Source organism: Metschnikowia bicuspidata (assembly GCF_001664035.1).
Source record: "Metschnikowia bicuspidata var. bicuspidata NRRL YB-4993 chromosome Unknown METBIscaffold_1, whole genome shotgun sequence".
In the NCBI taxonomy this organism is placed as follows: domain Eukaryota; kingdom Fungi; phylum Ascomycota; class Pichiomycetes; order Serinales; family Metschnikowiaceae; genus Metschnikowia; species Metschnikowia bicuspidata.
This window is the reverse complement of record NW_017387731.1, coordinates 875,878-889,744: the sequence shown is the minus strand read 5'-3', so window position 1 is coordinate 889,744 and position 13,867 is coordinate 875,878. Positions and strand designations below refer to the sequence as shown.

Sequence of the window (13,867 nt, the reverse complement as noted above, 5' to 3'; positions counted from 1 at the left end):
TTTCATGTGGACCTCCGTACACCCGCACGGAGTCGCTGGAACCAACACTGATGTCGCCACACTACGTAACTTCCAGCTTGTTCCGTAAACATGTCGAGAGAAGACCCCTTAAAAGCAGAGAAGGATTTCTCCGCTACATTGGATGAGCAGATCCCACACATCGAAAAAATTCCCGATTACAAAAATGCCATCGACAGATACTTGGTGTTGGAAAAGCAAATTAGACAGTCCTCGGACTTGGCGCTGAGTAAACGAGTGCTTGCCAAAATTGTCGACACTCTTGTCGTAAACAACGACTGGAACTTTTTGAATGAGCTTATCACGGTTTTGTCTAAAAAGCATGGTCAATTGAAGACCTCCATACAGGTTATGATCCAGCACGTCATTGAAAACTTGGGCAAGTTGCACAATTCTGAAGAGAAGCAATTGCAGCAAAAAATATACATCATCGAAACCATTCGTACAATCACCGATAAGAAAATCTTCGTTGAGGTTGAGAGAGCGGAAGTCTCCCGCATCTTGTCTGAAATATATCTCACAGAGAAAAAGGACTTGGACACCGCCACCGAGATTTTGTGTGAGTTGCAAGTTGAAACGTACTCGTTGATGCCTTTCGAGACAAAAATTGATTACATCTTACAACAGATGCAGTTGACTTTGATCAAAAAGGATTACGCACAGGCCAAAATTCTCAGCAGAAAGATTCTCTTGAAAACGTTGAAAAATTTCGAGAGGGCTGATGAGCTCAAAGCCACATACCTTAGGTACTTGTTGCAAATCAACAAGTTTGAAAATGACTACATCACTATTGTGAAAAACAGTTTGCTCTTGGTCGAAATTCCTGAGGTGAAAGATTGCGAAGGTTATAAAGATTTGTTGACCTCAATTGTCTACTACATCATTTTGTCTCCCTTCGACAACTACCAATCCGATTTGATTCATAACATTAAGAGGAACGTGTTGATTACGAAAAATGTTGACCCCAAAATCCTCCATTTACTCGATATCTTCACGAATAGCGAACTCATTCAATGGGAGAAAATTGAAATGGAATACCGTCACGATTTTTTTACCAAGTCTGATGTGCTTGCAAATAACGAAAAGAACAACAAAAGTTTGCAAAATCGTATCATAGAGCACAATTTGCGTGTCATCAACAAATTCTATCTGTTCATACAATTGAAGAGATTGGCGTTTTTGTTGAATGTGAGTGAGAGAGATGCAGAGACTTATGTCAGTGAGATGGTCAATAAAGGAATGATTTCCGCCAAAATCAACAGACCAAATGGGGTGATCAAGTTTGATAAGTTGGAACACGGTACCGCTGCGGGGGCTTCTCAAATAACAAGCAACAGTGAAAACATTAATGATTTGTTGAACAGCTGGATTCACGATGTTGACAGCTTATTGGAAGAAGTTGACAGCATCGGTCATCTCATCAACAAAGAAGAGATGATGCACGGCATCAAACAAAAGGCGTGATTTTAGAAGTTGTCGCACTCTATACTTTAAACGGAATGTAATTAACAAACCTTCAGTTGTAGCTGGACAATTTGAACCCCCCTGTCAAGGATTAGGCTTGTTAGCACCTCAAAAAACCCTCGCACGAGTATAGTTGGCACGATAATGATATACACAACAAGATTTCAGATTCGAATACCCATCGAAACGTTATATGCAAAAGAAGAAAAAGAATTAAAACACCACAATTATGCATATGGTCTCCCACTATATCACTCAGTGTGGCCCTATGCAGCTGAACTGGCCAATAGTAATAACCGAAACTGCATGTTTCTAATTACAGCCCCAGTATTACCCCATGGCCGCAACCGAAAAGCTCATGTACTATCTGAACTGTGAGCATTGATGAATGTAACGGTTCAAATTTGAACTGAAAATATTGGTGGTGTAAAAGTTGTTTTTTTGAGCGGGCGCAAACAGGGAGATAAGGCTAAAACTATCTGAGCTGAAGCGACTATTACAGGAGACTTATCATAGAAATCGATGACGTAATATCCAATACATAAACAGATATGGGCCATGAGGACCGCCAGGCCGTGACTAACGGAGGGGAACGGGCCGAGCTTCGACTCTTGGTACGTAGCTGGGAGCTGTTTAAAGGTTTTTTATATGTATTAATCAGATGAATCTAACAAAAAAAAATATGATGAGTTTGGAGAATTACGATTCAAATACAGGTTGTTATAGCGATCAGAAGTTAACCCACCTATACAATGAGTGTGAGATTGTGCACTTCTGGTCGCAAAGAATCGGCTATCAAGCTCCAATGCACTCAAGGGAGATGCTAGCTCATATATCTACTTTGGCAATCTCAGGAACCTTAATTGGTTTGTCAAAGTCGGTCCCAGGGATATTGCTTAGGGAACAGGAGGCAGTGACAAACGTACATCCTGCCGCCTTGTCAAATGAGCTATAGTTACTGGCAGTTAGAAAAACATATCATATGAGACGAAGACATTTAGTGAATTCTTTTCAAGTGGTTGACATTGGTTATGGGCAGAAGTCTTTTGAGGGGAGGTACTTCCTCTTCGGGGATTCCGTGAATTGGTGCTAATGTTGCAATGTATTCAATTTTCTTTATGGTTTTTCATTAGTAGTGCGGTTTTATATCACTTCGATGAGACCCTATGATGTGATATTTTCTTTAAAAAAACACCAACTCCTTAACAACGAAGACGTCATGTGAGCTTTCCTTAGCCATCTGTACAGTAACTAAGTAAATGTAAGTCAATTAATTAAGTGAAGAGCTAAACTAAGCCAAATCCGTGAGTACGCATATCTGAAAGCTGTTAGTCTTTTTGTTGTTTGTTGTTTGTTTTTTCGTACATTATTACATGGTTTTGATCATCTGATCAAATGCATCTGCCAAAAAGGTTCCCCATAAAATTTTGCCACGAGGCATATCGATTATCGATAAGTCATATGTTTTGACTGACTGATCGGTCTCGGGCGAATATTGGTGAGCTTTCAGGCGACGGCCTATAGTATTGATACTCCTTCAGAAATACAGCTATTGAGCTTTGAGTTAAGTTCGAGTTTGTATGTAACTTGAGAACTTATAGCTGCTGAATCGACGATGGTTTTTTTGAACTTTAAGATGAACTTAATGTTGGATTTTATTCGGCTGGTTTGAAATGGCTTAATTACAGGCAAACAAGTATGCTGGGTTATGGCCCAATACTTGTCTTTGAATTCCTGGTCTGCTTGATTAAAAGGTTTCGAAACTCATTTTGTATTTTTAGACTCTTAATATTGAGCTAATTCTCTAATTCAGCCTATTATTCATCTCGGAGATTAACTAAAATTAGCAGAATTCGCCCCACAATGAATCTATTTTGTGTACTATGATGCTCATTTTTAGCTGTTCAGTTGATTTAAACCATAATAGCGAAGAGATATGAAATCATCCCGCTCATCATGGAGACCGACAATAAGTTACCTGAGCTCTGTCTCAGAGAAGAAGCGGTGTTCGAACTCGAACTTCCTGTACTAGAACCCGATCTTGTAGAAGAAGACCCTGAGCTAGAACCCGATCTTGTAGAAGAAGACCCTGAGCTAGAACCTGAACTAGCAGAGTCGGAGTCATCTACGTCATTTCCTGCGGCAATGCAAGCCCATTGTGTATCAGCATCAAACCCGTTTCCCTCTGGCTCGACAACGCCATTGATGTATTTTAAGGCACCCTTTGGAGTGTCTGGGATCGTGTTGGATGCCTCCCAAACACTAGATCTTGAAGGGCAGTTGCTGTGGGGTAAGTCACTTTGGTAGCCGCCATCCCCGGATGGGTTAGGCACTGAAGCAAACTGCAGCTTCAAGTTATCAAAGTCATCCTTTGTCGTCACAGTCTTGTTATCTGAAGAAAGCTCAACTAGACCGTAGTCGTTGGCTTCCTGTGAATATTCATAAACAAGACCACCAGAGAAAACATGAGTCATATCAGTCGAGTAAATCGATTCTACCTCCGTGAATTTTCTTGGGGTGACTTTGTTGCAGCCGTATTCAGAAAAAAAAAGGGGGATGGAATGATTCAGGAATGTCTCCACTTTCTTGTCATAACCCGAGATCGTGAAGGATGAATCTCCGCACCAAGAGTAGTCATTGAACCCGTAAAAGTCTGCGCGAGCCATCTCGTCGTCTCCACAGTTGAAGTAATGTGCAGATTGTACTCTGTTTTCTTCGATATCAGCTGCTGAGTAACCAACTGGAACAGTACGCAAGCCCGTATTTCTTTGAAAGGTCTTGATGTCACGAATCACAGCCTTGACGTAGGCTGCGGCGGGCGTCGTGTCAAGATCGTTGATGACTTCGTTCGCAGCAAAGATTCCGATCAAGTTATCGTAAGCAGACATGATTCTCACTGTCGCGAGCACCTCATTCAAGTACATTGTATTGTAAGAACATTCAGCACCATCATCCCTGGCAATCAGGGCCAAGGGGATGTTGGTATCCAAAATCAATCCGATGCCGGCATCCAGAAGCAACTTCATTCCCTCGGAATGATCAGCTGTGTTGTCTATAGAATAGGCTCTGATCGTGTTGATTCCCAAGTCCTCAAAGTATGGAATATCACGTTTCAAATTGTCAACATTTGCGATCGGATCAATGAGCTTGGATGACCCTCCTGGCTGGTAATCAATGCCTCTAATGTAGAATCTTTCGGAAGTTCCATTTACGAAAAGAGCATTTCCTTCTGCAGCAATTGGCAGAAATGCCGCAAGACTAGGGGCCAACAAAAGGAGGAAGGCGGCAAGCAGGCTTAGCCTCGAAATTGCGTGTTTGTGTATAAGGCTTAACATGATCGAGCGAGATAGATAATAAAACCGCGTCAAGCGAGTAATAGAATGATAGGAATTTCGTCGGGAAGTGGTGAATTTTTTGGCTTGCAAAAGCGATAGGCGCAAATTTCAACGGGTTTTATAAGCAGAAAGTGAAATCGTGGCCGAGCACAAAGTTTTCTGGGCTTTCGAGGTACACGAAGTCACAAAGAAAAAATCGCGTCTATAAATAAACAACGCAAAACAAGCATTATGATGCGGTGTACTATAAAGGCGAGCGCGTTCCTTCTGCAAAATGAAAGGCCGTGTCCTGGCACACTATCGTCTGTTTCATGCCTGTGTTCCCATTGTATCTTAGCGATGGATTAGCCGCCAGCTTGCCGAAAAGGACGATTTTCAAAACATTCTGGGGCGGACATGCCTTGTCTGCACTCAGCAAGCTATCTCGGCTGTGTTGCCAAGCCTCCAAGAAAAAGCCGTGCATAGAATAATATTTCCAGGTTTTGTGAGCTGCGGCCGCACCCAGCTTGAGCCGCGCAAGTTGGGTCTTTTGAGCCCCTGAAATGCGCCCCTACTAGATATTGTATTCATCGATGCATGTAAAATAGCCAATTTGGGTGGCGTGCACAACTACTTGAATTATGAAAATTCCTGAATTATGAAAAATTCTTCATGTACGGTCTGTGTATTTTGTGTACCTGGATGTACATTCCCGGCGACATTATTCGGGCTAGACTCTTTCTAGGCAGGCATGGTGGTAGCCCCCACAGCACAGGGGTCGCAAAGTCTAAGCTTGGGCTTGGGTGCCGGTATATAGTCGCTCTTGTCGTCTTGAGTGTGAGGTGTAGGTGTACGGGCGAGGTCATGTGGGCTGTTTCATTGAGGGCTTGATACGAGGCACTACCAGCAGGTGAGCCTAGTATATTGCCGGTTACTGATTCAGGCTTTGAAATGCTTCGGCAAAAAGAAAAAAAGTGAGCGACTTCCTTTAATTTTTAAGTCCCCCGTTTACGAAAATTGCGTGCAAAAAAGGAGCAGCAAAGGTCCACGCTTTGGAGTGACAAGTTCTCAAACTGTCAAAAAGATCCCTCCAAAATAAGGACGTCAAAAATTGGAAATACAATTTACTTCATTTTCATGACTTTCAGGAGGAATAAAAACATTGAAGCTACATGGTACTTTATTTCATCTCCACAAAGTTTCATGTGGGGCGCCGATGCAGTGATATATATGATTCACTGCTATGATTTACCTCAGTAGCGCATCCGATCTGACGCGCCAAAAAAAGTGTCGCGTGACTCACTGGAGACGAGTTTTATTCAATTTTTTTATTTTTGTCGGTTATTTCTTTCGAATTGAGCTGGATGACCTCTGAGGTATCAGATCCGGGAGAGCTGTAGCAAACAGGGGCGTTCATATTGCCACGTCGTCTCCAGATTAGTGTTCCTGAGTGTTTCGCAGCTGGCTGAGGCACAGATGTTTTTCTGACCAGAACAGACAACAGTTCCGTGTATCCACGAGTTGTCTCACCTCCAAATATGGCTTCCCAGTTACATTTTTTGGACATCAAGGGAAAGCCCCTCCTCTCCCGAGACTATAAGGGAGATATCCCATCAAACACGATAGAAAACTTCCCTCTCATTCTCTTGGAATTGGAGAGCACGGACGACGATTCTCTTTACAAGCCGTACTACAATAAAAACGGAATCAACTATGTTTACATCAACCACAACAATTTGTATGTGTGTGCCTTAACTCGCAAGAATGAAAACATCATGACCATCGTCATCTTTTTGTCGCAAGTTATCGAGGTCCTCACGCTGTACTTCAAGAGCTTGGAAGAAGAGTCGATACGCGACAACTTTGTCATAACGTATGAGCTCTTGGACGAAATGATGGACTTCGGCGTCCCTCAAACGACGGACACAAAAATACTAAAAGAGTATATCACGCAAGATTACTACAAATTAATAAAAAATGCTCCTTCCAGGCTCATACAACCTCCAAATGCATTGACCAATGCCGTGAGTTGGAGGAAAGACGGCATAGTCTACAAGAAAAACGAGGCGTATTTGGACGTGGTCGAATCCATTAACATGCTCATCAATGCAAAGGGTCAAGTTCTCAACAGCGAAATATTGGGCGAGGTGAAGATGAAGTCGAAGTTGAGTGGCATGCCTGACCTCAGATTGGGCTTAAATGATAAGGGAATTTTTTCAACCAACTTGGACGATGACACGGCGTCGGAGTCTGCGCCTGGCTCTAAGAAGTTAGAGATGGAAGACATCAAATTCCACCAATGCGTACGGTTATCCAAGTTTGAAAACGAACGGATCATTACTTTCATCCCTCCTGATGGAGAATTCACTGTCATGTCCTACAGATTGCTGTCAGCACAATTTTTAATGAAGCCTCTCATATTGGTCAATTGCAAGACCGTTGTCCACAAACATTCGAGGATTGAAATCAACTGTTCTGTGAAAGCGCAGATCAAGAAAAAGTCTACAGCGAACAACGTGGAGGTCATCATTCCCCTTCCTGAAGATGCAGACACACCCAAGTTTGTTCCCGAGTACGGTACCATAAAGTGGATCCCTGAAAAATCTTGTTTGATTTGGAAGCTCAAGACCTTTCCCGGAGGCAAGCAGTTTCATATGAAGGCCGAGTTAGGGTTGCCGGCAGTTACTGACGAGGAGAATCTAGTTCCAAAGAAACCCATCAAAGTCAAATTTTCAATACCTTACTTCACCACTTCTGGGATCCAAGTGCGCTACTTGAGAATCAATGAGCCAAAGCTCCAGTACCAGTCATACCCCTGGGTTCGTTACATCACTCAGTCCGGCGAAGACTACACAGTGAGAACAAGATGATGTGGAGGTCGAAGGGAAACCACTACTCAATCTGTAGAAGGCTTTGAAAGCGTTAAGCACATAAATACACGACAACGCACTGCTCATCGCTCATTTTTCTTCTTTGAAACGACGTCAAAACCAGTAGACACTAGAGTTTTTCCGCAAGAACTTTATAAAGCAAGTCCAACACGAAGACTTTTTGACTTTTCGTCACCGAATGATCGTCCAGTAGCAGATTGAAGAACGGAACATCTAGATTCCTCAACAATCGCTCGCTTTCGAGACAATACTCGCTTTGTTTCTGCATCAAGTTGGTATAAAATCTCTGCAATTCTGCTTCTCTCTCTGCATTGAGCTTTGCATCAATAGCAGCGTTCATAGAGCCGATTTTCTTCAAACCACCTGCAAGCGGTTTTCTTACGCGGTATTTTTGAATGATTTTGTCTTGCTCTTCTGTGGCTGACACTTGGAATTGTCTATGTTTGCGGATCAAACTCTTGATTTGCTCACTCCTCGTGACATCTTTTAGTAGCCTCTTCCGAATGTAGTGCCCAGCCTCCGCCTCGTCTACTATAAGGCGTGGATTTTTCTCCTCACCTGAATCGTTGAGAAGCTCGTGTATTTTTCTGGTGTAATAATCTCTTTTCTTGATGAGCTCCATGAGGTGCTTGTCTTGCTTATTCTCCATGACGCCCTTGCTTATCAGATCCACATTCTTGCTTGAGAGCCGTTGAAACAGTTTACTTTTGGAAGTGAGCTGATAATTGGATATGACATGGTTTACAGCTGATCTCACCTGCTTTAATTGGTCGTCGGACATGGTATTTGAAGTTGCACGCGGTGTAAAAACCTGTAGGTATAGGGTGCGACTAGAAGAAAGACGAGCCTTGGTCACGACGTGAGTATTCAATCAATGGAACGCTAATTCTTCTTCTATATGCCAGCTTCCGACCTAAGAAAATCATATTTTTATCATTTGAAACTATTTTTGGAGGTCGTATCCGGGTAGCTAGTGGAACATTTTGCACAAATCACCCACCATTGCACCAAGCCTTACGTCATATTGGGACAATTTTCAATGTACAGTGGATATTCTATATCTTGGACAGGACCTTTTCTTGCAGTAGAATAAAGCGTGCTTCTCGTTCGCCACTTAAAAATGCCCCATGGGCGCATCCGTTTGAGCTCCCACCAATTGTTTCCGCCCCAGCAAATCGTACTCTCCTAGATACACCTCCGCCATGATACGACAGCCTTCATCTGCCAGCCGGGTATTAATCCGGCCCGCAGTATAAGACCCTTGAGTCCACGGGTCATTGTTCCAGTCTGACTTTAAAATTTCAAAAGGTTCTGAGATTGGTCCTGTGGCAATCTGCTTGACAACTGGCTCAAAAAGCTGCCATATTTGTTTTCCAGACCATCTTTCAACCTGCGTAGACACAGGTTCTTGGGTCAAAAATACCAATGATGGGACTTTGGCTATGGCAAAATAGTTGATGATCAAAGTTGGGTTCTGCCAAGGTCGAACAATGTCTAGTGAACTCATCTCAGACGCAAGAATGTAGAACCTGTGCACGTCTGTGGGCCAGAAGCATTTCTCGAACTCCAAAACAACTTTTCCCAATGATCCATAATGGCATTCGGGTAAAAAGTTCTGGAATCTTTGCGGTAACGATGGTGCCCAATTAAGGATATGCCTATCATTTTGATCAGTGATTCTGAGAACACTCAGCGGGGCAGTCACCACGACATAATCGGAAGTGTAGACCGACCCCTCACTCGTGGTCAAAGTGACATAATCATTGTTCTCATAGTTGATATGCGTTACCTGTGTATTCAATCTAATGTTTTGTTTTTGATATGCCTCAGGTAACTCAGCTAGTTCATTTCTGAATACAGTCTCGAACCCGTTCTTGTCATGTGCATTTCGACCAAGATGATCAGCACCCCACGAGAAGAAATGCTTTGCAGAAGCAACTTCCCACAGAATGCCATCCCACATTTCCAACCACATCCGCAATACTTGTTGAGAAACCTGAGCCTGGCAGGATATAAGCTCCCCTCCATGCTTGCTCATGTAGAGGGAACACAAATCCGAAAGTTTCAATGTCTGCCATAACTCTCTCATATTCCCAGGCAGGGACACTCCGGTAGTGTTCTGAGGCATATATATGTTTGCCATCATCATAGAAGTACTCCACATTTCCTAATTTCTTGGCTTTCTCGAGAAGCGGGTTCCGCAAGCTATCATGGAACCACAGCGCTCCTAAATCATAGCACACACCTGGCTTTAAAGTTGAATTATGGGATTTGAGTCTTCCGCCCAAGCGATCCTTAACCTCCAATATCAAAGTATTGCTCTGGCCCGCTTTGTAAAGATCACCCGCAGTTGATACCGGCCATGCCTCCCCCGATAATGATGACCGAGTAGTGCATTTCGAGAGAGACAAACGTGATTAGATGACCCAAGAGAAGCCGAGAAGATCAAGAATTTCAGCCAATTCTTTGACGTCCATCAGATCTTCTGAGCGCCACAGACCAGAGTATTGAATTGAATTAAGTGATGTTTGTCCTCTCTATGCGCGCACTATTGAATAGTCGTATGTTGAAATAACAATTCCTATTCGGGTAGGTGGATGCGCTATATTATTCCGCCCCAGGTAAGAATTTTTTGTCAGGTTGATGCTGATTGCCAATTCATAAAACAACTACCAGATTCAAAGGATCCGCGTGCACGTACGCCTTTGATGCATGGCCTGGTGATAGAGACGAGAAAGGAGAGAAGTCCGAATATATGCAAGTTAGATATGAATCATCGCAACCCTTCAATCGAGTGTATATGCGCCAAAATATAGCCTCTATGAGCTGGTCGAGGTAAAAGCAGACTCATTGTGAGAATAACGGATAGAAGGGACGGGCCACTGAATTTACCGATTCGCGCAGACTTGCAAACCCCGCGATAGAAACCTTAAAAGCAACACTTATACGATACATCGCCGTTTTGGAGACGTTTATGTTTCAGTGTTTCCATTAAGTTATTCATCATTAGACTGGGAGTTCACAAGGCAGGCTCATAGACGTCTCAGCCACATCTGCTTCCGCGAATTTCAAGAAGTTATGGTCCCTGTTCGCCTGAGGCAGGGCCTGATTCTTGCACTCCACACGGATTGTTCAGGGTGAGTCGTGGTGCCGTGATACTCCATTTGCTTGGTCTATTATGTTTATTTTCACGTTTCATTGTATAGTATTATGTACTCGTAGCTACAAGCACCCGTTCCTAGGTCTCCATGAGCCCCGCTCAGTCTTCCTCATCGAACTTTGGTGCCAAGTAGAACCTCAAGTAGCCGCCGGCCTCCAACTTGTACTCAAACAACGCTGGAGTCTTGTCGGCCAACTTGATGGTGATGGTATTAGACAAAGAAGTGGCTTTGATGATGTCACTCAAATACTTCAAGCCGAACGTCAAGTCCACCGAGTTCTCCAAGTTGACAGACACGGACTGGTCCGGGTTGTCGATGTCAGTGAATGGCTTCAAGACCACCGAGCCAGTGCCCGATTCGCCCTCGGCGCTGAATTTCACTGCATCCTTGGTGACGGTGATATTAAGCGACTCACTGAGATTCTTCAAGTCTCTGACCACCTTGGCAAACTCCGAGCTGGCCATGTTGACGACGGAGTCGTACTGCATGTCATCGATTCTCAAGAACTCGGAGTCGATGTCCATCAACTTCAACGAGTATTCAGACACCCTCTCTCTCTTCTTGTCCTCGAAAATGGTGACCACGTTGTCGGGAGAGTCCTCGGCCAACAAGGTTAAGTAGTCGTCATTGTTACCGCACTTGATGATCTTGGAGAAGGAGTCCAAGTCAATTCCCAAGGTGATGTCACGATCGCATCTGTACTCAGCAAAGGCAGACAGACCAACCAAAAGAGACACCAACAAGACTCTGGAGTCGTCCACGGCCTGGACAGTGATGCCGTGCTCGGTGCAGTTGAAATTGCAGAGCTTGACGCAGTCCTTGATGGATTCCACGATTTTTTTGAGGAGAACGGCCTCGTCGATTTTACCTTCAAGCATAGTGTGAGTTTTAGAGTTGTTGGGGGAGAAAGAAAAAAGAAGATGCCGGGAGCAAATTTGTAGGACGCGTTCGCGGGAGCGCGTGTATGCCTCGCGTCAGCGAGACGCGGGTCACGTGCACCGGTTTTTCGAGACGGGCGCGCGGTGCGACACGTGCCTGCTCCTCCGATTAGGGCCACGTGACCCTGGGGTGGGCCACGTGACCCTGGGATGGGCCGGCGTACTTGGCTTGTTCCAGCGGGATTTGCATGGGCGTTTGGGCAAGCGTGAGGGGTGTTTATTTCGCCGAGTGTCGTGGTCTTGAGTCTGGCCCAGCACATGTGCCGTGGTCTCGTCCATGCTGCAAGACGGTCTCTGGGAGTCTCGTACGATGGACCCTAACAACTAGGACACGGTCTCGCCCGGTCCGCCTCGTCATATATACGATAGAAACCGCCCGAAAAGTAGTCTCTGCTTGTCCCCAGCCCAGGCACACACAAGCCCCGGCGCTCGCCACCTCAGTGCGGGTGAAAGCACCCCCTCACCTGCCGTCAATGCCAGTTGACCGCGTCGCCCCACGCACCGCTACTTCCGCTCACCCATCTCCTTCCCCCAGCGCAACAAGTCTCGTTTGTATCTGTCGGCCTTCACCAAGCCGTTCCGGATGGTGGTGAGGTTCTTGATGTACTCGTTCTGGCGCTGGATGCTCACCTGCAAGTAGTTGATGAGCTCCTGCTGGAGGGCGCCGTACTCGTCGTCCTCCTCGGCAGCCTCCTGCAGCTGCCTCTGCTGCAGACGCTCGTAGATCTCCAACGACTTCGGGAGGGCGAAAAACGGGTCCGTGACCTCGCCCGCGCCCGCGCCGTCGGGCTGCCCCGCCGCGCGGGTGATTCTTTTGTTCTCGAACTCCTCGGGCTCGGCCACGGGCCTGTCCTCGCCATGCTCCGGCGAAGCCGCGGGCGGCGTGTCGTCCAAGCCGTGGTCGTACAGCGGAAGCCCCATGTTCTCCTCGAGCTGGTAGAACCAGTCCTCGCCGTCCAACACCTGCAAGAGCTTGTTGTAGTGGTTGAGCGTGTTCTGCTCGGTCTCGATGGTGCCGATGATCTCGGCGGCCAACACCGCGAGGCTGGCCAGGCGGTACGTCTTGGAAATGGCCGGGTGCGACGCGAGCTCGGCCGGGTGCGCCAACGGCGCCAAGAGCTCGCCGAGCCGCATTCTCTTGAGCGGGTTCTCCTCGCTGCTGTCGTCGTCGCTGGCGTCGCTTTGCAGATCTCCGCTTTGCAGATCGCTGCCGAGGCCCTCGTCCGCCAGGGCCGCGTCGCCGGGCCGCTGCGAGCGGTGGAAATCGCGCCAGCGGCGTTTGTTGCGGTAGTTGGTGCGCTCAACCACCTCGTTGGTGAGCACGAGGTGGTGGCTGCCGCCGTACTCGACGACTTTAGGTGAGAGCGCGTGGGGGTTGGATTCTGCCGAGGGGAGTTTGTTCCCCCGGTTGTAGCGGGGCAAATCCGAGGGGCGGGCGGGCTGCTGGGCCCGCACGAGGAGCGCCAGCTTGAAGCGGGAGATCACGTCGATGGATTTTGCATCTAGCATTGTGGTGGTGGTTGAGGGCTGGGGCAGGCGCTGGGGGAAAGTAGTAGGCGGCGCCGGCGCGCTGTCTGCAGGAGCAGCTTGGCGTTCCCGGGCCGGTCGTGGGTGGTGTTTGGTTGAAGTGAGTGGGGTGATGCTGGGCGGCGGGGCTTCTGATCTGGTGCTTTGATGCGACGTGCTGTGGAAAGGTGAAGCCGGGTTTTTTGCTTGGGTTGTTTGGTTGTTCATAGGGTTTGGGGTGGCTTGGGTCCCTGCGCGACTCAGTTATTAGGGTATGCTTGGTTCCATCCGAGTTGGTCATTTCGTTCAGGAGTGTAATCTATTTATTTGGTTTGCTGGGCTATTGTTTCATTTGGCGTGGCTTGATTTGATGCATGACTCGGTCTATTTATTCGCCATAATCGATTCCATTTGAATTGGTCTAATTTCTTTGTTGAGCTCTGTTGGCTACTCAGATGTGCGATACATTTATTTGATTTGCTCGGCTATTATTTGGTGTGACTTGATAACTTGCAAGGCTCAGAATTTTCATGATTTTCTATGTTCAATTCCAATCGAATTAATCTAACTTAATT

General features: G+C 46.1%; 7 protein-coding genes across 7 annotated transcripts; 2 read left to right on the top strand and 5 right to left on the bottom strand.

The window, feature by feature from the left end:
* Positions 1 to 90: 90 nt before the first annotated feature.
* On the top strand, positions 91 to 1,482 carry RPN5 (proteasome regulatory particle lid subunit; the record flags this gene model as incomplete). The annotated part of the gene is made up of 1 exon (XM_018858476.1): positions 91 to 1,482. The coding sequence occupies one exon, from the start codon at positions 91 to 93 to the stop codon at positions 1,480 to 1,482; it is 1,392 nt and encodes a 463-aa protein (XP_018713425.1).
* A 1,994-nt stretch (positions 1,483 to 3,476) lies between these two features.
* On the bottom strand, positions 3,477 to 4,763 carry PGA4 (1,3-beta-glucanosyltransferase; the record flags this gene model as incomplete). Its single annotated transcript, XM_018854609.1, has 1 exon — positions 3,477 to 4,763. A coding segment is annotated over one exon (1,287 nt), but the record flags the coding sequence as incomplete, so codon positions are not given.
* A 1,571-nt stretch (positions 4,764 to 6,334) lies between these two features.
* On the top strand, positions 6,335 to 7,666 carry APM1 (Apm1p; the record flags this gene model as incomplete). The annotated part of the gene is made up of 1 exon (XM_018856854.1): positions 6,335 to 7,666. One exon carries the CDS (start codon positions 6,335 to 6,337, stop codon positions 7,664 to 7,666), a length of 1,332 nt encoding a protein of 443 aa, XP_018713423.1.
* A 130-nt stretch (positions 7,667 to 7,796) lies between these two features.
* On the bottom strand, positions 7,797 to 8,468 carry METBIDRAFT_9285 (uncharacterized protein; the record flags this gene model as incomplete). The annotated part of the gene is made up of 1 exon (XM_018859352.1): positions 7,797 to 8,468. The coding sequence occupies one exon, from the start codon at positions 8,466 to 8,468 to the stop codon at positions 7,797 to 7,799; it is 672 nt and encodes a 223-aa protein (XP_018713422.1).
* A 274-nt stretch (positions 8,469 to 8,742) lies between these two features.
* On the bottom strand, positions 8,743 to 10,084 carry METBIDRAFT_76091 (polyamine oxidase; the record flags this gene model as incomplete). The annotated part of the gene is made up of 4 exons (XM_018858475.1): positions 8,743 to 8,867; positions 8,897 to 9,716; positions 9,739 to 10,016; positions 10,045 to 10,084. 4 exons carry the CDS (start codon positions 10,082 to 10,084, stop codon positions 8,743 to 8,745), a joined length of 1,263 nt encoding a protein of 420 aa, XP_018713421.1.
* Positions 10,085 to 10,946: 862 nt separating this feature from the next.
* POL30 (proliferating cell nuclear antigen) lies at positions 10,947 to 11,726 on the bottom strand (the record flags this gene model as incomplete). The annotated part of the gene is made up of 1 exon (XM_018859350.1): positions 10,947 to 11,726. The coding sequence occupies one exon, from the start codon at positions 11,724 to 11,726 to the stop codon at positions 10,947 to 10,949; it is 780 nt and encodes a 259-aa protein (XP_018713420.1).
* A 564-nt stretch (positions 11,727 to 12,290) lies between these two features.
* METBIDRAFT_34744 (uncharacterized protein) lies at positions 12,291 to 13,295 on the bottom strand (the record flags this gene model as incomplete). Its single annotated transcript, XM_018856519.1, has 1 exon — positions 12,291 to 13,295. One exon carries the CDS (start codon positions 13,293 to 13,295, stop codon positions 12,291 to 12,293), a length of 1,005 nt encoding a protein of 334 aa, XP_018713419.1.
* Positions 13,296 to 13,867: the final 572 nt, after the last annotated feature.